This window comes from Anas acuta, chromosome 1 (genome assembly GCF_963932015.1).
Source record: "Anas acuta chromosome 1, bAnaAcu1.1, whole genome shotgun sequence".
In the NCBI taxonomy this organism is placed as follows: Eukaryota; Metazoa; Chordata; class Aves; order Anseriformes; family Anatidae; genus Anas; species Anas acuta.
The window spans coordinates 115,790,274-115,814,490 of NC_088979.1; the positions used below are offsets into that span (position 1 = coordinate 115,790,274).

At 41.1% G+C, this 24,217-nt stretch overlaps 1 protein-coding gene across 3 annotated transcripts; it reads right to left on the reverse strand.

Annotated features, from left to right (window-relative positions):
• Positions 1-1,034: 1,034 nt before the first annotated feature.
• Positions 1,035-23,750, reverse strand: NXPE3 (neurexophilin and PC-esterase domain family member 3). Of its 3 annotated transcripts, none has more exons than XM_068694890.1 (7): positions 23,457-23,750; positions 18,952-19,040; positions 18,407-18,619; positions 9,902-10,662; positions 7,881-7,954; positions 3,872-4,078; positions 1,035-2,929 (listed from the first exon to the last, which is right to left on the reverse strand). In XM_068694890.1, the coding sequence occupies exons 3-7, from the start codon at positions 18,497-18,499 to the stop codon at positions 2,379-2,381; spliced, it is 1,686 nt and encodes a 561-aa protein (XP_068550991.1). In that variant the 5' UTR covers positions 18,500-18,619; positions 18,952-19,040; positions 23,457-23,750; the 3' UTR covers positions 1,035-2,378. The 3 variants fall into 3 exon arrangements, with proteins under 3 accessions (XP_068550991.1, XP_068550983.1, XP_068550996.1); XM_068694882.1 differs by having other exon boundaries at positions 18,952-19,043; XM_068694895.1 differs by lacking the exon at positions 18,952-19,040.
• Positions 23,751-24,217: the final 467 nt, after the last annotated feature.

The window sequence follows — 24,217 nt, forward strand, 5'->3', positions numbered from 1 at the left end:
GATATTTGCTAACAGCAAGACAGTTCTCTTTCTTTCAGTTGTAACATCCAAAGAGATTCATTCTTTTATCTTTTCGATAGCTAACAGTGATGAAACATTGCTGTTGAAAAGCACCAGTGAACACTAAAACATTCAGGGAAGAAACACGTTGCCAGAACACTTCTACAGATGATATGGCTTTTTGAGGAAAACCAAATGGTTAGTCCACAAATTAAATAGTATCCTTCAAAGTAAAAGTTTGCAGTCCTATTTTCATTAACATTATTTTAACATTATTTGGATAGATTTGTTATTCAGGATGAAAGCCTTATACTCTCCCCATTTTAAAAAACACACCTAGAAAAGATGAAAGCGGTCATTTTGCATTGTGGTGGCTTACCTTCCCAGACATGAATGGTCTCCTTTTAGCTGCGGATAAGTTGCCATTAACATATTAAAGTAAGAAACACTTACCTAAAGCTAATACATGGGCAGATACTATGTGAGACAGCTGTCAGTAGTAACTGGCAAATTGGACCGCCTTAATTCTGATCTGAAAAGCTAAGAATAAATGTGTTTTTGGCGTATGCAACTCCTCTGGTCATTTTTAAACGTTTAAAAAAAATAAGTTTATATATAGACTACTGACTTTTACATGCCAAAAGCCTTTACATTTGGTATTAAAACAGTCCTCAGCTGTCCTTTAAAATGAACGAAACATCAAAACACTGTTCCTCTAGCTAGTAGCATTCGCTCTCTTCAAGTTCCAGCAATAACAGCACAATCTTCCTACACATAGCACCAAACCTGGTGGAGAGTAAAACACTTCTGATACGAAGATTATTTCAATTACTGCAGTATGTGCAACCAGCCCATTTATTAATTTTCATCTTCACAGTTTGCTCACAAAGAATCAACTGCCATATTCTCTTTAAGCATTACAAATTTCTTGTGAAACGCTCCATGTGTCTTGATGTATCTCTCAGTAAAGCCACTGAGAAAGCCCTCCTTTGGCTTGAGTGGGACCAGAAATAAGACAACACTGAACACACCTCTGTGACATAATTTGGGGCCTGAATTTAATCAAAACACTGAAACAAAGTGTTACTGATTACAGCTGTAGACAAGTTCAGTCAAATTAGCACCAGCAAACACTGCTGCGAGAGGCCCAAGAGCCACCTGCTTTCACACTGGCAAAAAAAAGTAAACATTTACCAAGCATCTGTATGAACGACAATCCTGTGTGTGTTTGGCTTTTGGGTGGGATTTTTTTTTTTCCGCTCTTTATACTGGCAGCAGTGAAGCTGACGAAGTGACAAAATGGAAAATGGTCAAACAGAAGAAGGAAAGGAGGACGTCATCGCTCGGCCATGATACTAGCGTGTGCCAGGCTTACGCTGGTACCCATTTGCAAAACATCATCAAGTGCATTCAAGTAACTTGGCTTTTCCATACAAGCGCAATGGACATCTGTATGTACAAAAGCACGGAACAGCAGCTCAGCTTTGCAGGAGCATAATGTTTATCTAACAAGGAAGGGAATCATTTTCATTAGGAAATGTCTCAAGCTTCAAGTAGGCAAGCCTGCAATTTTAACACAACTTGCAGAAATTGCCTGAGACAGCGTCTTCACTGAGATCATAACATACACATTTCTCTGTCACAGATAAATCAAGAAGTAGACAGTGTATCAAAGCTCAGAAGAGATTCAGTAGTACAGGAAACCAAACCAAAATATTGGCTACTTGCATTATTTAGCAGCTATCTGTAAACACCAAGGGTGCCTAACTAGTGTGCTCTATTGAATTTCAGCCCATTATTGATGGCTTAATACTACAGGCATTTTGATTGTGCTTCCTTGACTGATATTAGTGGCTTTAAGACACCCACTTCATATTTCTAACTAGGAAAACGAGAACAGACATTGTGCTTCTCTGGCTGACAGCAGACTGCAGGGGATGCCCCTCAAACTCTGGAACATGGGGAAAGACTGATCCCAAAATCTCATTCCCGAGGTTCGAGGCAGTTCTGAGCAGCGAGGCCCATGCAACAGATTCCGTGTTGTACGGATTAAGCATACAGTGCAGACAACTAGTAAAGCTAATAACCCACGCAGTTCCCTAGTGAATCTTGTCAATTTAATTTAAGGTGCTCTGTAATAATCTGAGATAAAAAGAGTAAGGCTGAAGGGAATCAGCCTTACAGGAAGATACAGCCTGAGCGCCCAGCTCTTCTTTCCAATCTTTCAGAGCTACCAGAGTTGCAGCCAGCCACTCTTACTGCACACAAATACAGTAACCAGAGCTCTTTCACACCATCCAGCAAAAACTCCATAGCTCTGACAAAAAACCAGCTTTACTTCAGCCGCAGCAAAATGTGACATAGGATACCTACTTGTGCTAAGTTTGCAGAGGGCACACATAAGATAGAAATGCATCTATTTGATTTCTAACAATTACTTCTTTTGGGTGCAAGTTATGTGGCAAGTAATGAGCCAGAGACATCTCCCAAGCATCCACAAAGTGCACAGCAATTCCTGAGAACATTTTCCTCATGACAGAATCAAGCTGAAGGGAATACCAGTCACTGTTAAAGAGGCTCACTTCTGGCCCGAGCTCCTGAACGTTTGCGGTTCTGATGATGATTAAAGTCTTGGGGCTGCGATCCAGCAGTTGAATGACTGACCTCCGAATGTTCCTCAGCCGCCGAATGTACACTTCCACGGGGAAAGTGCTGAAGTGGGACCATATAGTTATGGCTATCACGGTGTTTCTCCCACCCACGATGCCATTCAGCTCGTTGGCAATGTAGCGCAGTTCACTGCTAAAGACGGTTGTAAAGCGAATGGGTGGCCCGTGACAGCGGAATTTCAGTAGGATATTGTGCTTCAGGTCCACGGACATGAAAGGGCCCACGTTCTTGGGGCTCCCCAGATTAAATTCCACTAGATCTAAAAACCCAAGAGCAAACATTAGCAAAAGATGGCATAAGAGATCAAACTATCAACAAGAGACTAGAATCACAAGGCAATAGTAGCGGTATACTAGCGAGTACTTAATTCTAAGAATCCCAGAATGAAACTGAAGATGAGCATTTTAAGTGTATTCCAAAGTGGAGTTTGTCAGTATGGAAATCTGCAGGACAGCACGCTATACCTTCAAAAGGCTGTCAATGTTTTTTTTAGCTTTCCCAAACTGTTCCTCTCCTGTAAAAAGGGAAATTTCTGAATAGACCCCTTCAGTCACCGCTGCCCTATGAGTCCAGAGTTCTTGGCAACCTTTCTGGCAACCCCAGGACTCCATTACATTTAAAGAAGAATTCAACTGGTCGACATTAAGGAGTCTCAAAGTCTGCATTTCAACACAATTGAACTACTTTGGGGTGGGGGTGAAAGAGGAATATTTAACTTGGCTACTGAAATTCTGTTATTTAAGGAAAAGTTAAAATAGGGGAAACGGAAGAAAGAGCTCAAAACCAATCATCAGTAACGGAAGTCACTTGCTTCCTGAAGTCATTCTGTTACTTCACTTCATTCCAAAATTACTTAAGTTACTGCAAAGCCTTATACAAGCACCCTACATGAGTTTTGTTGTGCCCCCTCATGGCCACATACTAACTCACAAGAGCAGTACTGTCCTTAACTGGTGAAACATTCTGTCGACAGTTTACAGATAACTTGTGGCTCTTTTTCCCCAAAGGCCTACAAATTTCCAATGTTTGCTCAAATGTACGACTGATTGACTTTCTGTCAGCACTTCTGACCATGTTTGGCCTTCCCTCTTCCTAATGATTTGTCATTATCATCCAGTAAGATCAACTGTGTCTGACATGGGAGAAATAAAGCTTTGCAAAGGTCTTTAAGGATAAAATCAAGCTAAAAAAAATTATTAACCTGGAACAACTGATGTCAGATATTCAAACCACTGCCTTATTGTAGAGTCTCCAAACAAGTGGATTACTTTCCCTTGTAAGCACTTGCTTATATCATCTGACTTGTTAAAATGATGGATCCAGTGTGTTCTTGGCCTCCAGTGATCTTCATAGTAATAACCAGAAGGGGAAACTGTGGGATCTTCAGCTCTGTCCATAGTGCTTGAATCTGGAAGAGAAAATTTCTCTTAAATTAACATACAACAAACAAAGCCTCCATAACTGTCATGGCCATATATACAGTTTAAAGCGAAGTAATATGATATACAACATCAAAAACCTCAATGCAATACATTCCTGTAAGCCCAAATATTTTCCCTGCTATTTCTGCAGCGAAACCTACTGATGCTTGACCACTTATAGTTGAAGTATATTTTTGATGACAATTCAAAAAAAAAAAAAAGAAGTATCTGACATTTTGCACATCTGGACACAAATGCTCAAACTTGGATGCATGCAGAAGGTTTAGGGGAATATAGGTAGAAAGATCAGCAGAGTACATGATTCTTCCAGTCTGGACAGGATCCCAGAACTCAGAAGCCCCACTATCCCTCCCCTGCCAACATCTGCAATCCTCTGCGCCAAAGTGCACTTCTCCCCTCTAGTGGCCAGCCTGCCGACCAGAGAGGATGAGCAGCTGCTGTGCATTACTGACACTGCTCTACAGGAGCAGCCTCTCCCACTGCAGCACCAGACCCCAACCCCAAGGTGAAAACACGAAGGGGGCAACTTGATTCCGCTCATATTTGCTTAAAATAAATAAATCCTTCTACTGAATATCCCCCACACTGACACTATGCCTGCCCCAACCACATGTGCTGTAAGAATGAAATCCCAATCATAAGGACTCCAAAACTAGGAAATGCCAGACTTAGTTATTGGCAATAATTTTATTTGCCCTTTGAATGTATTAATTATGTTAATTTTTAATTCCAAGCGTTTCGTACTTTCTCTCTGCTATCTAGCCCCTTCCTCTTTCGGTGCCTGGGGTAGGTTGCCCTCTAAGGAGCAATTAGACTACACCAGGGAAAATCTGTTCTCCAGGACTCCTGCTCACCTTGCAGAAGCTGGACAACATGCTGCAATCAAGGGCCAGAGGTTACAGGAAGAGAAGCTGCAATCTCATGGTTACATCAGTCAAAAATGGCCTTATTTTTCTTAGTATCCAGTGCGATACAAGCACATCGAACTTTCTTGAGGTCATTAAGAACATGTTCCTCCTTTACCACACGTCTGTTCTAATACCTAAGGGCCTGGGAATGTGCTGACTCACGGTGGCACACAGAGAATCCCAAAGCCACTGCCTGAACAGAGAAGTTTTCTATGGCAGTAAACTGAGCAAGCACAGAGCTGCTCTCTGGCACCAAAACCAGTAGCAGGGACCAGCCACATCCATCTGTTAAAACACTTTTCCACACCTTGGCATGGAGATTACCTGGCTAAGAAAAGCCCCTGGCCTGTCACAGCTTGCAGCTGTTTGGGAATACACATGACAACGTGGCCAAAATCATGCCAGGGCCCACTGTAACTACGTAGAGGACTGGCAGGGGAGTTCCAGCGCCCAGAGTCATCTGCTGGTGGATGCTTCATTATAACACAGGTGCAAACTATTTACACACTCAAAATCCAAACAAAACGAAAATTAATGAATAAATAAATCAGGCCACAGGCATCTTTGAACACCCATCCCTAATTGTAATTTTGGGGCCTTTATGTTTCTACGCAAAATTCTGTGTCTTACATCAGTAGAGGCTAGTTAAACCTTATAGGGACACCGTAAAAAGCAAACCACTGTGTTTGCGTAACACAAAGACTATAGTGTTGATTACTACAGAAAAAGCAGTTAGAAAATGATGATCAGAGGATGATCAGAGGGCTGGAGCACCCCTCCTATGAAGGAGGGAGTTGGGGTTGTTCAGCCTGGAGAAGAGAAGGCTCCAGGGAGACCTTGTAGCAGTCTTCCAGTGCCTAAAGGGGGCCTGCAGGAAAGCTGGGGAGGGACTCTGTGTCAGGGGGTGTAGGGATAGCACAAGGGATAATGGCTTTAAATGAAAAGAGGGGAGATTTAAATTAGATATAGGGAAGAGATTCTTCACTCAGAGGGCAGCGAGGCTCTGGCCCAGGCTGCCCAGAGAAGCTGTGGATGCCCCATCCCTGAGGATGTTCAAGGCCAGGCTGGATGGGGCTTTGAGCAGCCTGGGCTGGTGAGAGGTGTCCCTGCCCACAGCAGGGGGTTCAGAAGAGGTGATTTTTGAGGCTCCTTCTAACCCAAACCATTCTGTTCTAAAATCTTATCTTGATAATTTCTTAAATAATACATAGCAAATAAGGCAACAGTGCTGATGAAGAAAGAAAAAAAAAAAGACACAAAAGCAACCAACTAATAACGTTGACTCATCTAATCTGCATGGAATAAGAATCGTACAAAGGAGAAAAAAAAAAATAAAAAAACAACCCCATCATATGGTCATGTAATTAAAGATGAATTCATTATGCAAATTCACAACTTCAATTCTTTTGCTTCTTAAGTTTTGATGTAAACATTTTGCATTTTTTTTACCTTTTTAATTAATTTTAAAATTAGGCATACAAAAAATACATAAAATAAGATATTAGAACAACCTGTAAAATCACAGTAAACCTAACTCTGACATTTGAAATCTGTGTTCAGTATCATACCAGTTTTGCTCCAGAATTCAAAGAGACATTACTTTGGGATTTTAAGGAGGAAGGTAAAAGCTCTGTTCTGAATAGTTAGAAATCAAGAATAGACAGCAGCTTATATTTCAGAAAAATTAAATTTTAAAAATAAACTTGATCTACATTTACCCGCAAACAGAAATGTATGTGCAAAAACAACAGTACAAGGAATTTAAGTATGCATCAGTCCTAAGAGTCATACACCAGCAATCTTTATTGCAATGTATTGAATTGACTTATTCAGAGCCTGTTCCTGGTAGAAGGAATTTCCCTGAGGAATATTGTATCGTTCCTATCTACCCTTTCTAACCCATCATTAATCCTCAGGAAGCGCAGACAGGCTTTGATCATCTGTACCCTGCAAGAAGGGTAACATAATCAACTTTCAGATGTGCAGCAGTTTCTCTGAGAAAACACAGAATTAAACAAAAGCCATCTCATCTAAAGGGTCTGGAGAAAGAAGGGTGGAAATACCGCTGGCCTAATAGCAGATTTTTTTAAGTGAACAGCTGAACTAAAAATCAAGAAATGCTGTAGGCTGCTTTCTTTTAAGACTTGATTGCTCAAGTCATGACCTCTACCTTTAAAATCTCCTACAGCCTTACAGAAAAACATCTGAAAACCTTTCAATTACGAAGTAATTCTCTGCGTATCACATTTTATGCAGGGTTTTTAGAGGCATAAAAAGCACACATATGAATATGAATGAGATAAATCCTTTAACTTAGCATAGACTGTGTTTTTGTTCTGTGTTTACACACCATACAGAAAACTGAGGTTCTGTTCCACAGCTTTAGGTTATGAAAACCTGTGGTAACACAAGTGATAGTAATAATTAAATGCAAATTGTCTAAAATCTATTACATTAAGTTCTTAACGAAGAAAAATAAACAGGAAATGCCTCACAGCCAGTTTTGCTAGATTAACCAGAGTGTTTGTAGAACAGCTACTTTAAGACATTTTCCCTCTCAGTAAATGCCAAAAAAGACACTGTTGGCAGAAGAACAGAAAACTGCTTTTCTTTTTGCTTTTTTTTCTAAAAATCACACTTATGTATGTAATTTTAGACAAATTTGCTATTAGCCCTGAGCTTACCTTACAGTAGCACCCAAAAATTTTAATCTTCAACACACAAATTTTAAAGTATATTTCTATTCCATGCTATGAAAACAAAGATATCCATTACTAGTCATGCTTCTACTTCTTTTTATAGATTTAATTATACGTTTAGTTATCAATTAGAAACAAGAACCTTATAAAATTCACTTTACCTGTAAACGGCCTGGGCTTTACAATCACTGAATCAGGTCCACTGGAGAGTATCGGCCTTTTGATATTCACATCACTTGAATGCAAAAAAAAATACTAATATTATTAGGCTGTAAATTTGAAGTTAATATCACTATCACTTTTTCTTAATCCACTTCAAATAAGCACACAGGGCTCACAATAAGATTTTTTTGTATTTAAGTTTACTCCATCTAGCTGAATGCATTATGTATCAATTTCTTTAAGACCACTACCACCGTTCTGAGGCAGCATTCAAGATTTAAGAGCACTAGGACACAAATCTCATGCACATTTTCACTGGTACAAACCTAGATAAAGCTATCAAGCTATTAGAAGTATGTTATATGCTTTGAGGGATTAACCACAAGGACGGGAAGTTCCCAGCTTGTGGTGTGTGTACCACTGCCTGGAGGCAAACCACTTGCAAGGCTGTGCTGCAAAAGCAGCTCCCAGCTCTGCCTGATCTCCGTAGCTGCTTACCACAGTAAATACCTCAAATCAAGGCGGCTACCACTTTGAGCCTCCGTAATCCCACAGCACATAGCGGAGCTTGCGGCAGTCCAGCACAATTGCCACCTGCAATTTTAGCTCTGGGCTGCGCTATCGGTGGTGTGACCTGCCTCTGGGGATAACAGTAGTACCAGTCAACATCCAACCCACTTCAGCAAGGTCTTCCAGCAGCACTGCAATTTGCTGAACATGGAGACAAAGCTCATCCATCCCCCTAAACACCAAGAGCCATCAGAAGTGCTTGTTTGTGGACATCAAAGAATTCTGATGATTTTGTGTTGCATCCAGATCCCTACCGTAAAACCGTGATAAAGGCAGAGTTTTAATACTAAGATCCTGTTTCAACTTTTGATGCTGTTACACAGAGAACGCTCTTCTGATATTTTTCTTCATTTAAGAAATTAACTGTTGAGAACTTCTATAAGCCAGTTCAGTCAAGAATCTCAAAGCTGAACAAAACAAAAAAAAGCTAAGGAAATGTCACATTCCCCTTTGTAAGCATCACCAATCAATATAAATATCAGCTATATTTTACAGGTGATACATCTGAGCCACGGCAAGCCAAAAGTTCCACTTAGAGACTTCATAAGGAACAGTCCTGTCCTTCCCCTAATTCAACAATACAGAGCTGCTCCCCTAAAGTCTTTCCCAATCCAAGCCTCAAGTTGACATACAGACGAAACACTTCACTTCCCCACCTTTTTTGGAGAGCAAGGCAGTAGCCTACACCTACAATTCTGACACAGCACAGTAGCTGTCTAATCTCAGCTGAGGGTAGAGGCCAAAGGAGTTGCCTCATGTGCATCCATGCACTAAAGGTATTTTTTAAAAAAATCAGAATCCAGAGGAAAGAGATGACTGAAATTCATCTAATTTGATACCTTACATAACATGCACAAATCATTTCCACTTACTTACAAACTTATTGTTCAGCAGTTTGTTCTGCCAGGTGTTTTCTTCATGACAGACTTAGAGTTATGCCTAACACTTTGAAGTTGTACTGAGCATTTCGTTGCCTTACATTTAAGGATGTCCTTTGCTGTGGATAAAAACAATCGATACTTTGTGCAAAAATAAGCTTAAAGCCTGGACCTTTTTTTAGATAGTTCAGACTCTGCCAAAAATAACTCTTAAAGCATTGTTATCAGTATTTCAAGCATAGGTGTGGAAACAAATATAAGGAAACAGTCCTCAAAACCACCACCAGATTTAGACAGCATACTCGTGTGAAATTTAGCAGGTGTGCCCAGGACTGAATGCAAAGCGTATAGAGAGAGCTATACTCAAGTTTCTTTAGTTTATCATTACTGTACTCTTGCACGGCTGGATGGAGGGGAAGAGACTATTCAACTACTCACATCAAACACCTGCTCCTTCAGGTACACTCCCCCTCTAAGGCTGGCAATCTATTATATTTGTCCAGTAACCTAAAGTTTCTCTTGAAAAAAATAAATACTTGACTGCATACCTATAAAGTCAATAACATACATACCTTTGGAAAAAAAGGCTTTCCTCATGTGTCAGAAGACCTTTTTGATATCCACCCTTGGCATGGCTGATTCGGCTGGCACAAGGGAGTTTTCGTGGCTTGTAACAGAACCATGGCTCACCCGTGTATAGATCTGTGAAGTTACAGACTGGAAGATCTCCAGGTAAGCATACGTTACACTCAGTAGTTTCTGAATACCTCCCAGACTTGAATGAGCTTTTGAAATAGACCCTGTCAGGCCTTTCTTCTCGTAAACGCAGGAGTACTTGGATCGCTTCACTTGGATGGACAAGTGTCACAGATACTTTGACCTCTCCTGGCCAAAGCAACGTAAAAAAGACTTTGTAAAGGCCATTATGGCAATCTACAATCCTTCCTGTCGCTCCAGCTTTCAGCAGAGGAGAGTGGATTCGTGCCTGTAGATAGTCTCCACCGTATTGCTTGGGTTTTCCTTGGAAATCCTTCATGCGAACGAGCACCTCTAGCTGATCACCCACCTTGAAGAACCCCCTAGGCTTCACAATCACAAAATCGCTATGTACTGGATCAGTGCTTTGTAAAAAAGCAATTTTGTCATCGGGGGGTTTTGGCCATTGTATTGCAGCAAGCAATGATTCCTGTTCCACTTGTTCTCTTTTGGACAAAGTCTGCTGCTCATAACCACAGTAAGGCTTCCTGGTAACTTTAGTTGTCTGTGATAGAGAAGGCTGGTCATTGTTTTCTGTTATCCAATTTGATCCTGAAACCGTGTCATCATCCAGGTGCTGGGAAGGGAAAAGAATACCTGAAACTGTTCTATTAAATAAAACACTGTGAATAACAGATGTTTTCTCAAGGCATGACCCTCAGAATTGGAGTTTGTTTTACATAGTTTTGAAGCTGACCAAATGAAGCAGCTTTACTAGAACACACAAATCTATTACTTTGGCCATGAATTTCTAAAGAAACAGTTGTGTGATCTGCGGTTACTCAAAGATAATTTTATCCTTCTCTAGCAAAGAGGCTTTTATATAAAGCATACTGAGTATTTCTTGGGTAGTATTGTTGCTACTAGTGCATCCTGTAAATATCAGCACTGTGAAAAAAATAAGGAAGATCATATGATTAAATAGTTAAATAACTCAAATTTAATTTTCTTACTGTAATAATGCTTTACTCTTAAAGCACTATGCAGGTTTTGCCTTGGATAGAGTTATTTTTCTTCACAGTAGCTCATATAGTGCTATGTTTTAGATTTGTGATGAAAATAGCAGTGACAACACACCAGTGTTTCAGTTGTGGCTGAGCAGCGCTTACATAGAATCAAGGTCTTTTCTCTTTCTCAAGCTGCCTGCTAGCAAGTAGGCTGGGGGTGCCAAGGGAGCAGTGAGGGGACACATCCAGGACTGCTGACCCCCAGCTGATCAGAGGGAGACCCCATACCACACGGAATTGCGCTCAGCAGTAAAAACTGGAGGTGAGAAAGAAGTTTGCCAGGGCTGCTGCTGCTCAGGGGACTGGCTGGGCATCAGTCAGCTGGTAGGAAGCAATTAAATTTTGCATCACACTACTTTTAAAAACACATTGGTGGCAAAAGAAAACAAAACAAAACAAAAACCTTTAAATTATCTTTATCTTAACCCACAAGCTGCTTGTTGTTTGTTCTTCTTTTAATTAAACTTCTGCCCTTCCGATTCTCTTCTCCATCCCACTGGGGATAAGGAAGTGAGCAAGCAGCTGCACGGTGCTTAGCTGCCTAGCAGGGTTAAACCACAATGAGCACAATGAGGTCTAATAGCTGCCCAACATAATGCAAGGAAATAGGCTTTCTTTGAGACACTACGCTGCAAATTAATTCAATGCACCCTTTGGTCATGCTGTCAAGGGAAGCCTGCTGCATGTAGCAGCTGTGGTCATTTCTCTGGTCACATTCCCATCGCTTCTACCCTCTAGTTAGCTAAACTTGCCCCTTGAATATACACAACATCAGCAGTTAGTAAGTATGTAATTATCAGGTATATGTAACAGAAGTTATCCATATTTCATATAGAAACAAAATATGACATCTTTTTACAAGCAAAGATGAAAACTATACAAAGTATTATTCATATGACATCAGATATTATGCTAGTTTAGACTTTAAAGTTTTGTGTTTTTTTTTTTAAACTGCATTATTTGCAAAGCTTTAAAAGCTGATTGTACTTACCTACTCTCTTCTGTTCCCTTCCTCCATAACTTACTGCTCAGTAACATACTAAAATCCCCAGCACTTATATTAAACCTCTTCATTGGTACAAACCTTTCTTAATCCATATCAAACCTTTCTTAATCCATATCAAGTATCACATTCACATCAAGTAGCACATGTACATACTGAGTAGCTCCCCCTAGTATATTTACTATACCGATGACTGACTTATTGAAATAAAAATAATTGAATCTCTGAGTTGTTCAAATGCCTTTTTTTTTTTTAATAGAGGAAAGGCAAACCTAACAAGGAACAAACTAACAGGCTTTTGAAGCCAGTTACATAGGAAGTTGGTTTTGACCAGCTTAGAGGAAGAGGATATTGAGTACATTCTAATGTAGGGCAGATATAGAGAAGTTTCTGTTTGATTTCCATATTAACAACTAAACATGAAATTGTAAACTGATATATTTTATTTATGTTTTAGCTATAAAAGATAAATTAACAAGCACCCATGCATACACACGGTGTGGATTTTTGTTGTTTTTCTTGTTTGTTTTGTTGGTTTGGTTTTAGTTATGGTTTATAACAGAATCACACACAAATACAAACATCTCTGCATGTTACTTTTACTAACCCAGTAAATTGCAGGCAAAGCTGAGAATGAATCTCAAAGACAGATGAACTTTAAATCTCGCCTACATGCATTCTTGAATTAAGCCAAGTTTCAGTCTTTGGATACCTTACTGTTGTCTTCCTTTCTTTTGTTCAAGTGTATACATGGCATAGATAATACTACATGGAAAGATTTTTAAAAAATAAGCATATATTTAAACACATCCAACAGGCTGGTAAGTATGCCTGAGTCAGCAAAGGAGGGATGTGGGAGAATAGGTATGTCTGCATAACTCGGGTTCAGTGTACACTCTCAAGAGAAAGTTTAAATATTTTAGGCTGGCTCTTCAAGAGGTGGGAGTGGGAAGGGGTGGAAAAGATGTATATATATATATATATATATATATGGAAGCATATATATATATATGGAAGCATATATATATGCTTCCAAATGAACAGCAGAGACTCAGCTATCTAAGAAACCCTTTAAAAACAGACCTATCACTATTTTAACTTTATATAAATTTATTCATAGTTTTTAACCTATTCTTTCTGTCCAAGATTTGCAAGATGTTGTTTATGACCTAGCTAGCCTTTCTGAAGTCTCTCCAAGGGCATATCTAAATCTTTCAGTAGAAAATAGTGCAGAGAACACTGAGCCAACTCACACAGTCACAAACCAAAGCAGAGAATATAAATCAATGTTTCTTAAACAGTCTACCTACACAGATTTCTATTACGGCACCAGGCCAAAGCTCCTCACTTGTATGCAGCTGAGGTCCCAGACAAGCACTGTCACCTCAACTCAAGCATCTCCAGGTTATGGTAAAGCAGAATTGATCACACCACAAATAACTTCCTCAGTCAGTCTTCAAGGAGGAAGGAAGGCAAAGAAAAACAAACAAACAACCCACACCACACCCTCTCCACAAAGGTAAATCCAAACCTTTTCCATATCCTGAAGGACCATTCTTTCTGTACCATCCTTGTTCATCTTTACAGTTCTCTTCCAAGCCCAAACAAGGCTGTATTATTGCAGAATTATATGCTAATGTGTGAAAACAAGCTATACTATGTACAGTATTCACAGGAGACGATATTACAGAGATTCACTTTTCCAGTGAAGGCAGGGAAAGTTTCAGCGTCAATTCATATACTGAAAATCCTTGACTGGAAGAGAAAAGCTTTGCAAGCCATCTTCCTTTTGGGAGTGCTTCTCAGGCTCATTTCCAAACAAGAACTCAAACTCTCCTTTCTCTATGGACATGCATGGCTTGCCCTGAAGTGGATTGATAGCTCAGTTTACCCCCACTCCATTCCCTATCCCCTCTTTCACTGGCATTTACAAAGCTCTCTGACTCCTGCATGGTAAAAAGTGATACTGAGTCCAGTCAGAAGCCTGCCATGCCGAGCTGTGGGCTCTCTACTCTAATCAGCAGTAAAAACACAATCATATTTCTTGTGGTAGGGCAGATAAAAAGCATTGCTCAAGATTTCTCAGGAGTCCTCTTCCTTTATCTTATATAGACTCTTTTACTTCTTAATGCAATCTTCATATTGAATAACGCTTGCCCTGCTTTATTTTCATATGCACTCCATTCAAAATGTCTTGATTTTGAGTGCAGTTCCTAACATCTGTTTATTTGCTGCATCCTAAAGTTAACCAGAACACAAATGTAATCACAGAGTAATTTAATGAATGTCTACTGAGTAAACAGGCAGGACAGAATAGATTACACTTTAATTAAGCACAAACAAATCCACAAGCTGTTCCTGGCGCACAAGAGATACGCCATAAGCAGGGGAAAAAGGAAGCTGCATTTTCAGAAGAGCTAATGAAATTTTCACCTCAACTATTCAACTTTCAGCATTCCTGCTGCCAACTAAGCAAAAACTAAGCATGATGTATAAGCTGATATAGTATAAACTCACTTTAGGATAGAATAAAACTTGTGGAATGATATTGTATAAACTCACTTTAGGATAGAATAAAACTTGTGGTTAAAAGTTAGCAAGGACAAAGTAAACGACATCTTGTTATCTGTAGACCTTCTGTTATGTTTAAGCATCTTGTTATTTGAAAATATCCCAGTATCTGTTAACCATTAGTCAGGCTGAGACTTGAGATAACTTGAGTCAATTGTCTTGTCTTGTTAACTGAGACTTCCTGTTATCTGCCGACCCTCAGTTAAACTGAAAGCCAACTCAGCATTTTTACAGCTTGGAAAACAACTTATTAAGCAAAGGTGAAAAGTGCATTACGAGGAAGACCTACAGCCTTCCTCCCCAAGACCACTGCCCACATCCTGGAGACCCCGGCCCACAATTCTTGGAAGACTTTTGTGCAAGCGCAAGGACTGATAAGCTAATTAGAATACGAAGCGAGGGTAGGCGGGGTTAGGTAATGACTATGTATGGCTGCTAATTGAATATTCATTGTTTCGCTGTATAAATATGAGATATTTTGTCACTTTGAACATGCACGATAGGCGGAAGGATCCCTCGTGCATCCAGCGCTGCAATAAAGAATATACCACTTACAGAATCACAGAATCACAGAAACTTAAAGAAATTTTGGCTTTGATCTTTAAATCAAAGCCCAGCCTGACAATCACACTCTCAGAGTTATGTCCCTGCCATGTTGCCCCTGCTCATGGCAGGGGAGTTGGAGTTGATGATCTTTAAAGTATCTTGGTCTTCCAAGTCAAACAACTCTGATTTTATCATATTCTAGAACAGTTACCAGGGACTTGTTTAGACCTGCAATGAACACTTGTCCTTGTTAAGTGCAAGAACGTAGGTGGCTGATTATAAAAAAAAGAAAGCGATGAATATTTCAATTGCTACTGAAAAGGTGTAACTCCATCTATATTTCAAAGTCCTATATCCTCCATCAGCCATAACTGTTGGTTTGGCCTAGTACATCAGGAGCAATTGCCATAAACCTGAGTGTGTCCCAATTAACATCAGAGCAGGAAACATCACAGGAGATTCTCAGACGACAGGCATGGCAGTTTAAAAAGTAGTTCATCCAATAGAGAATCTTAATTAATGCAGCAGACAATGTTTGAAACTGAACAAACCCCATTTACTGAAAGGCCAGTCATCTTATTTTATGTATTTTTACCAAGGACTTTATCCCTAGATGTTTTCTAAGACAGGCATGAGATCAGTTCATTGCCTTTACTGTCTCACAGCACTGAGTGGGTGTTAAGTTTCTCCAAATGTCAAAGCCAAACCTAAAAAGCCACCATCTGACAGACAAGTGTTCCAGCAATAATCAGAACAAGATGATGCACTTATCTCCTGTAGGCATCTGCATTTACGAGTAACAATAAAAAGCTTTGTTGTGTAGTTCTTTTGTTCAGTTCCAGCCGTTCACACTCAACCATTCATTTGTTCTTGCAAGACACTTCCCTGTTCCTACACACTGTCTCTTTTCTAAGTATTTTTAAATAAAAGAATGCTCACAGCCAACCCTGAAGTGGTTCTATCACTTCGGAGGCAATTGGTACACAAATACAAACACCCTTGTAACCTAAAACCAAGATGTTGCTCCTCGATACTTTGATCAATAACTTGATATTTTGTAACTAATTATTGAACATTTTCCATTTGCATGTTTTTCCATGTTTGCAAAAAAAAAATTAAGAAGAAAACAAAAATATATTTTTCCTGGTGCCAGAATACAATGGTCAGCTGCCAAGGAAGGAATGACTCCATACTAAGAAGCAAATCAAACAATAAGTAGCTTATCAAATGTTTTGTGGACAGCTTGATTTTATTTTCATTTTTTCAAAACAAGGTTAAAAAAGCAAGGTTCCAGACAGACATGGGACTGTTGACAGTTTATCATTAGTAACTCAAGGACTCAAGATTGAAGATTATTAACATGAAATAAAGTAAAGTCCTAAAGAAAAAAAAAAAAGCCAAGGAGGCTAGTTGGGGGCTAACCAAGAATTGCCTTCAAGTATTTAGCTTTAGTCAGATGAACTCAATGATCTGTGGGAAGAAAAGAATGTTTGATACATTTGCAAACATGTTCTCCACAGTAATCGATAAAAAGCCTTCCTTCTAGAGCCTGACTGGATTTCATTATGGTTAATCTGTGAAAACTTTCTAGAACTTTTTCTGGCTTTGATCCCTAACTGAGAAGAGTCAGCATAGATACCTATAGTAGCCTGCCTGAAAGCTATGCCTAAAATAGAGACAAACACCAGTTCAGGTCCATTCAGAGAAGTCAGGACAAGTGAAGAGGGTAAAGTTGCATGTTACAGTGCAAAGATTTACCAGAAACACAAAAATGAGTTTGGTATATCAGACATATAAAGGTCAGCAAAGCCATGTAGATACTTGTCATGAACAGTGCCAATAAAAAGCACAGAGTGAATGCCTTTACTGTGTTTTTCCTTTCGCTCTCTTAGCTCTGTCATAGCCCTATTCTCTAAGAAAAGCAATTTTAAAAGAGAAAGCAATGAAATAGGCTAGGTTTCAAAATATCAAAGCTGTTCTTCCTTCAACAACCTCGATGAAATAAAATAGAAAAACAGCACAAGACAACAAAAGAACAGCTGCCTTCTACACTATACAAAAATGGCCATACTAACTCAGACTAAAGGTCCCTCAAATGCGTTACCTTACCTTCCAGTAGTTTCCAACAGCAAGTATGTGGGGAAAAATAAAGATCAAACATGTTGTGATGCTTCCTCTGAAGCCTTATCCATCATCTAGCCATGTATGATTTAAGGACTTCTTCACCAGGGTTGACATCTTTACACTTAATAACTATTAATAGTTGTGTTGTTTTTTTCTGCAAATTCATCCAGACTTTTTGAATATGTGTTTTTAATCAGCTATCCAGTCTTACTACAAGGACTTTTGCAGCTTTTCACTCTATGTGGGAAAAATGTCTGCTTCCTTTGAATCAGGCATTATTTTATCTGGCAGATTTTAATTTCATGTCTCTACTACTACTGGAAAAGGCAACAAACATCCGTTCTTTAGTTATTGTTCCTGTGCCACATGTGATTTCAGATCTCTCAGACATTTTTATTGTCTATTTGAACCTCTTCCAATCTAAATGTATTTGGGGTGGGGGGAGGGAGGTAAAGAGAAAGGATTTTTAGAGTCCCTCATTTGCATTACTTTATCTGGGCATCACTAGCCAGGAAGAAAAAGACATTGCAAGAGGAATACATGATTACTGATTAATGCAGCCTGAAAGTACGCCTGCACTGAAGTGATAAGTCAAACACATAAATATGCAAGTCAGACACTGCAGAGGAAAAAAGGAAAAAGCTAAGAGAAGTTGCATCAGTACAGGCGGGAGAGCAACTAGCTAGCTAGCAAATGACTGTAGAAAACAACCTAGGGGTTCTGGTGGACAGTAAATTGACCAACGTCAACAGCTTAGCCTTGTGACGATGAGTTAACAAGGCCACAACCAGTCAGCTGAGGGAAGTGATAATTCCCCTCAGCTCAACCTTGGCGAAGCCATATGTGGAACACTATGTCTAATTTTTGGACACCTAGTAACAGAATTAAACTGAAGAGATCAGCTGAGAATGCCTAAGATGACTATGGGTCTGGAGTACATGACATACCAGGAGACGCTCAGGGAACCAGACTGCAAGTCTGGAGAAGACTAGAAGTCACAACTCCAGTGTTACAGGCAGAAAGGAAAAACATTGTTCAAGCCCTTTGCAGAAGAAACAGTCTCCACTTACCTCTAACTGAAAAAAGTTATGGACCAGCACCACCACAGCCAGTACTGCCATAAGCAGGCAGAAGATTTGCAGTCTGAACGAGTCACGCCACATTGTCCACTCATGTCTTTCCCTCCCATGTTAGACGCTGCCATGATTTCCATTCACCACAAACACGACTGTCATTGCGTCTCAGTAGTGCGCAAGTGAGTTCAGCTGACTTCCACTTCATTCCTGCAAGCGCATTTGCAAAAATTATATTAAGCGCTAAAAATATTGCCAGACGTACTTTTTAACACCAGAAACATGTAAATGGTGAAACTTCGCAGTGCAAAAAGGGCTACAATAGATGTGGTAGTCAAAACAGATTTGTGGCAATCTGAGCAGTACTAACTCTCTGAAGCATATCAAGGCAAAACATTATAAAGCCAATCTCATCTGCATTTGACAGAGAAACATCAAAAGAGTGAGAGATTTCTTTCTGGCAACCACACTGTGACCATCCAGCCATTGTGAGCCCAAGACTTTTAGCAGCAACCTATGGTTTTAGGCACCCCCACATTTACCTGACTGGAGATCCCAAGAAGTTGTTATTAAGGACTGAGTTGTGAAGCAAGTCTGGATAAGCAAGATAAAAGGTATTTTCTCTAACTTCCTGCTGGGGAGAGAGAAGAAAATAGCTGTAACACCTAACAGTTCAAGAGAAGATATCTACCAGAGCTGGATACACTAAAATTGAATGAAAACTTCAGAAATCTTCTCTAACGTTAGACTATCCTCTCTTATTTTGTTAATCATCCCTATTGCATCCTGTACTCTTGTGCAGCTCTGATGGTAAATACAAAACCAAAATACTTCTAGAAGAATACAAGATTGATTTCACAAAATATAATAATAGCCATGCTTTTATAAAACTTAACTTTCATGTAATATAATGTTTTCTTGATGTTAGGTGATAGGCGGTCTGTTACAGAACCACAGACTCAGCAACTGTTGATAAACCACTTTCACAGCTTAATACTTCTTAAGTTTGAATCTTTTATCTTGCTCCTTTTTAAAAGTGACAATTTCAATGTAGTCATTTTGCAAGCAAAATGAGTTCCATTCTTGCAAAAGGAGAAGCTCCAAACTTGGAAACACACAAGAGATTGCAAGGAGAGAGCAGTCCCTTTAAATCCAATATTCTCAACACAGCGCTACTCATGCAAACATCCACTGAGAGCAACAACATAATCAAATGATTAGATAAACTTCGCATAACTTTCTACAAATAGTTTAACTGAAAAGCTATAGTATTTATTAAGACTATATGAATAATGTTGCATAAATTTAAATTAAATGTAGCGATATATTAAATAGCAAAATTAGCTAATTAAATCATTCACTATATGAGCACAGAGTAAAAACCTGAAATATATTACCAGATAACCAGGACAGTCTCAAAAGAGACCATATATGAAATTGCTTTATGAGGATTATATGGATTATAACTGCAGTTGCTTTGCTGAGAATTACAGAGATTGCATCTCTGACTAATGAACAAGCATCAAAAGAGCAAGACACCCATTAAAACGAAAGTATCAAACTGACAAAATGCAACAAAAATGCAGATTTGTTGGAGCAATTCTGTGCTAATGTAAAGTATTAAGCTTGCATAAAATATCAACGAGGGTTTTGAACAATAACTGATGATGAATACACTTAAATAAACTGAAGTGCTAATTTAAGGCCATATATGACCCTTTGAGGAACAGAAGCAAATATAACACAGAAAAAGGTAATTTCAGATTTTGTTGCTGAGAATGCTCTTCAAATCACTGAAAAGCCAGACTAATAAGTTTGGAAGTTATTAGTATGTCATTTCATGCACCTAGAAAGGCCATATAGACTACCCCCACATATTTTTGTTACTCCATCCAAATATTGCCTGGATCAATCATAACTGCCAAACATCATAAATAGATTCATAGACTCATCTAAGTTGGAAAAGACCTTCAAGATCATCAAGTCCAACCATCACCTTGACAAGTCATCACTAATCCCTGTCCCTTAGTACCATATCCTTAATTCCCTTGAATACCTCCAGGGATGGGGACTCCACCACCTCCCTAGGCAGCCTGTTCCAATGCGTGACCACCCTCTCTGGCCTTCCAGACAATTCTCCACCCAGCAAATTGTATACCTGTCCAAGCCATGAGCAGTCAGTTTCTCCACAAGAATACTGTGGGAGACGGTAAAGCACTTTACTAAAATCCATGTAAGCAACATCCACAGCCTTTCCCTCATCTGCTAAGGGGGCCACCTTGTTACAGAAGGTGATCAGATTAGTCAGGCAAGGTTTGCCCTTCATAAACCCATGCTGACTGCTTCTGATCAGTTGAGTGTCCCAAATTTACTGTGTGATGGCAGTCAAGGTGACCTGCTCCACGACCTTCCCTGGTACCAAGGTCAGACTGACAGGCCTGTAATTCCCTGGATCTTCCTTCCTGCCCTTCTTGTAGAAGGGAATCACATTTTCTAACCTCCAGTAACTGGAATCTCCTTGGTCAGCCAGGACTGCTGGTAAATCATTGAAATTGTCTTGGAGAGCACTTACGCCAGTTCCTTCAGTACCCTTGGCCAAATCCCATCTGGCCCCATAGACTTATTGACATTCAAAACATGTAGGAGGTCACACAGTTTCCCATTACACTACAGGGGCATCATCTCACTCCCCATCACCAACTCATAAGGCTGGGTATCTTGAGAACAGTTGGCCTTGCTAGTAAAGACTGAGGTAGAAAAGGCATCAGGTACCCCAGCCTTATCCTCATCACTAGATTTCCCTTCATATCCAATGGACAGAGATTCTCCTTAAGCCTCCTTTCACTGCTGATATATTTATAAAAGCGTTTTTTATTGTCTTCTGCTACACTAGCCAAATTTAGTTCCAGCTGAGCTTTGGCTCTTCTAATTTTTTCCCTGCACAGCTTGATAACAGCTCTATAGCCCTCAGTTGTGTGCCCCTTCTTCCAGAGTTCATAAACTCTTTTTCTTCCCAAACTCCAGAAGCTCTCTGGTCAGCCAGGCTGCTCCATTTTCAGTGCATCAGGACAGCCTGCTCTGGGACCTTTACACCATCCACAAGCCCTTCCCTGTTTGCAAACAACAGGTCAAGCGGGGCACCTTCCCTCGACGGCTCCCTCACCACCCACATACAGAAGCTATTCTCTGCACACTATAACAAGCTCTGTTTCCTCTTTGCTGTATTTCTAGCAGACAACAGGAAGTTGAAGCCCCTCATGAGAACAAGGGCTGGTGATCACAAGACTCCTCCTAGTTGTTTGTAGAGTATTTTATCTACCTCTTCATCCTAGTTGGTCAGTCTACAAGACTCCCAACAGAATATCAGCCTTATGGGCCATTACCCTGACTCTTACCCAGAGAGGCTCACCCCTTTCATTACCATTACCCAGCTCCACACAGTCGAGGCATTCCCTAACATACAGGGCTACTTTACCTCCTCTCCTTCCCTGCTTCTGTCTCCTGAAGAGCCCGTAACCATTTACTACAGCACTCCAGGCACGTGAGTCACCCTACCACATCATACTGAGGCCAGTCATATCATAGCTCTGGGACTTATCTAAGTCTTCCAGTTCCTCTTGAATATTTCCCACGTTGCGTGAATTTAGGTAGATGCACTTAAGTTGGGCTCCTAATTAAACCACTTGGTTGGACGAAGTGGCTGGAATTCCTTTGTGCTGTTCTTCAGGTGCTCTCCTGCTGATCCCTTTCCTGGCTCTGGGCAACTATTTCTGGAATTGAACTAATATGAGCTGGGTGGATTGCAGTTCCCCTCCCCTCGTAACCGTATTTTAAAGCTCTTATTCACCAGCTTGCCAAGCCTGTAACTGAAGATGCTCTTCCCCTGTTCATACATGTTTCATGTATGAGAGAGAACAGAGCTGTCTTGCTGAAAAAAAATAGTTTTTGCTCAAAAAAAATCATATTTCCGTAAACATCATATTTCCTAAAACAAGCAGTTACATGGTTTTAGAGCTTTTTTTAGTAAAGGCCCTAGCATACTTTCAGTTCCACCAGCCATGAATAATAGATCTAGTTCATGTTTTATATAATAGAAGTGCACAAGTATGACAAAAAGCCTTAAATTCTCATCCTATCCTTGGAGTGTTTTCTGGATCCATCCACCTAGGAGGCAGAAAATATCCTTGTAAACAACAAAGGGGAAAAAAAAAAAAAAAAAAGAAACACCATATACATATGCATATACATTTATATATATACATGTTATATATATATATACACAGAGTTTTTTTTCAGTAAAGTCTGATATGTTGATGATGCAATTCCAGTGAGACAAAATAACATGCAGTTAAGACTTGTTAACGGTAAAAATAATTTTCATTTTATGCAATAAACCATGGCGTTTTTTTAAGGTAAAAATAAATAAATAAATAAAGCTTCTCACTTCAGACTTATAATTTTGAATTTTCTGCTTTTTAAGTGCTACTCCTGTCAGCTTTGCTCCACTCCAAGTGACGGCAGGCATCACTTTGCGCAAGGTTAGAAGCAAACACAAGCCCAATGCCATTTTTATGCCCGGTTTTCAAGTTCTCTGATGCCCTTACCGAATTGCCTTTGAAAATAAAGTCACTAAACGCTGTCAGCGCTGCATCCCAACACTTTTCTAAGCAAATAAGCTCAGCGTAGCACACATTAGCACGGCTGCCTCAAAGCCCTGCAGCGAAGATGCCTAAGAAAAGCCGCTAATAGTGGCGATGGCCACGGAAGAGCACATCGGGAGGGATTTTGGAGCGGAGCCTTGCCCCAGCAGCAGCAGCAGCAGCAGGCAGAGGTCACCGCGCGGCACCCTCCGGAGCCGGGCAGCGCTGCAGCAGCTCCGGCAGCAGCTCCGGCAGGGGAAAACGCCGCACACCGGCACCGAGCCCGACCCCCGCGTGAAGCCCCCGACCCGGGGATAGGGGAAGCAAGCCAGCCCGCGGTGCTGCCGCCGGCAGCGCTGTCATCAAGCCGCATTTCCCCCCAGAGCCGAGCATCCCCCCGAGCGTACCTTCCCCTGCGGCTCGCATCTCGGCTGCCCCGGCAGGAAGCACCTTCCGCCGCCGCACAGAAACCCAGCACCGGCAGCCCTTCTCCTCCTCCTCTTCCTCCTCCTCCTCCTCTTCCTCCTACTCTTCTTCCTCCCTCCTCCTCTTCCTCCTCAGGCCGCCCGGCTTCCCCCCCGCCGGAGTTTCTCTTCCCCACGGCGGCCCCGCGGCCGCAGGCCCTCACCGGGCCATGAGGAAGGAGAACATGAGGAGGAGGCGGCGGCGGCCCGTCCCCTGTCCCTGTCCCCTGTCCCCGTCCCCTGCCCCTCGGCCCGCCCCGCCGCCGCCCCTCCTTCCCCCGGCGCCCCCGACCCCATCCGCCGCTGCCATGGCGCCGCCGCCCGGCCCCGCCCGCCGCCAGAGGCCGCCCCCTGAGGGGCCCTGCGCTGCGGCGGCCGCTGCGACCGGCAAGAGCGAGCCCCAGGGGAAACGTGAGGGTGAAAAAGCACCAAGAGGGGCCTGAGAAGCGCCCCTGATATTTTGGAGCCGCACCAGGCCCCTGCGGGTGGCTGGCGTGGAGCACTGCCTGCCAGCGCCTGTGTGGGGTGGCGTTACCAGCCCCGAGCCCCAAGCCCTGCGCAGGGACAGGGCTGTGGCAGGACCAATTTCAGCAGTGTCAGCCCTCGGTGTTACGGAGAGAAATGGGCAAAATGAGCCACGGTGGAAGCAGGACTTCAGTGCTTGAGGGCATGCACGCAGCCATAGTGGAGCCTAGCCCCAGCAT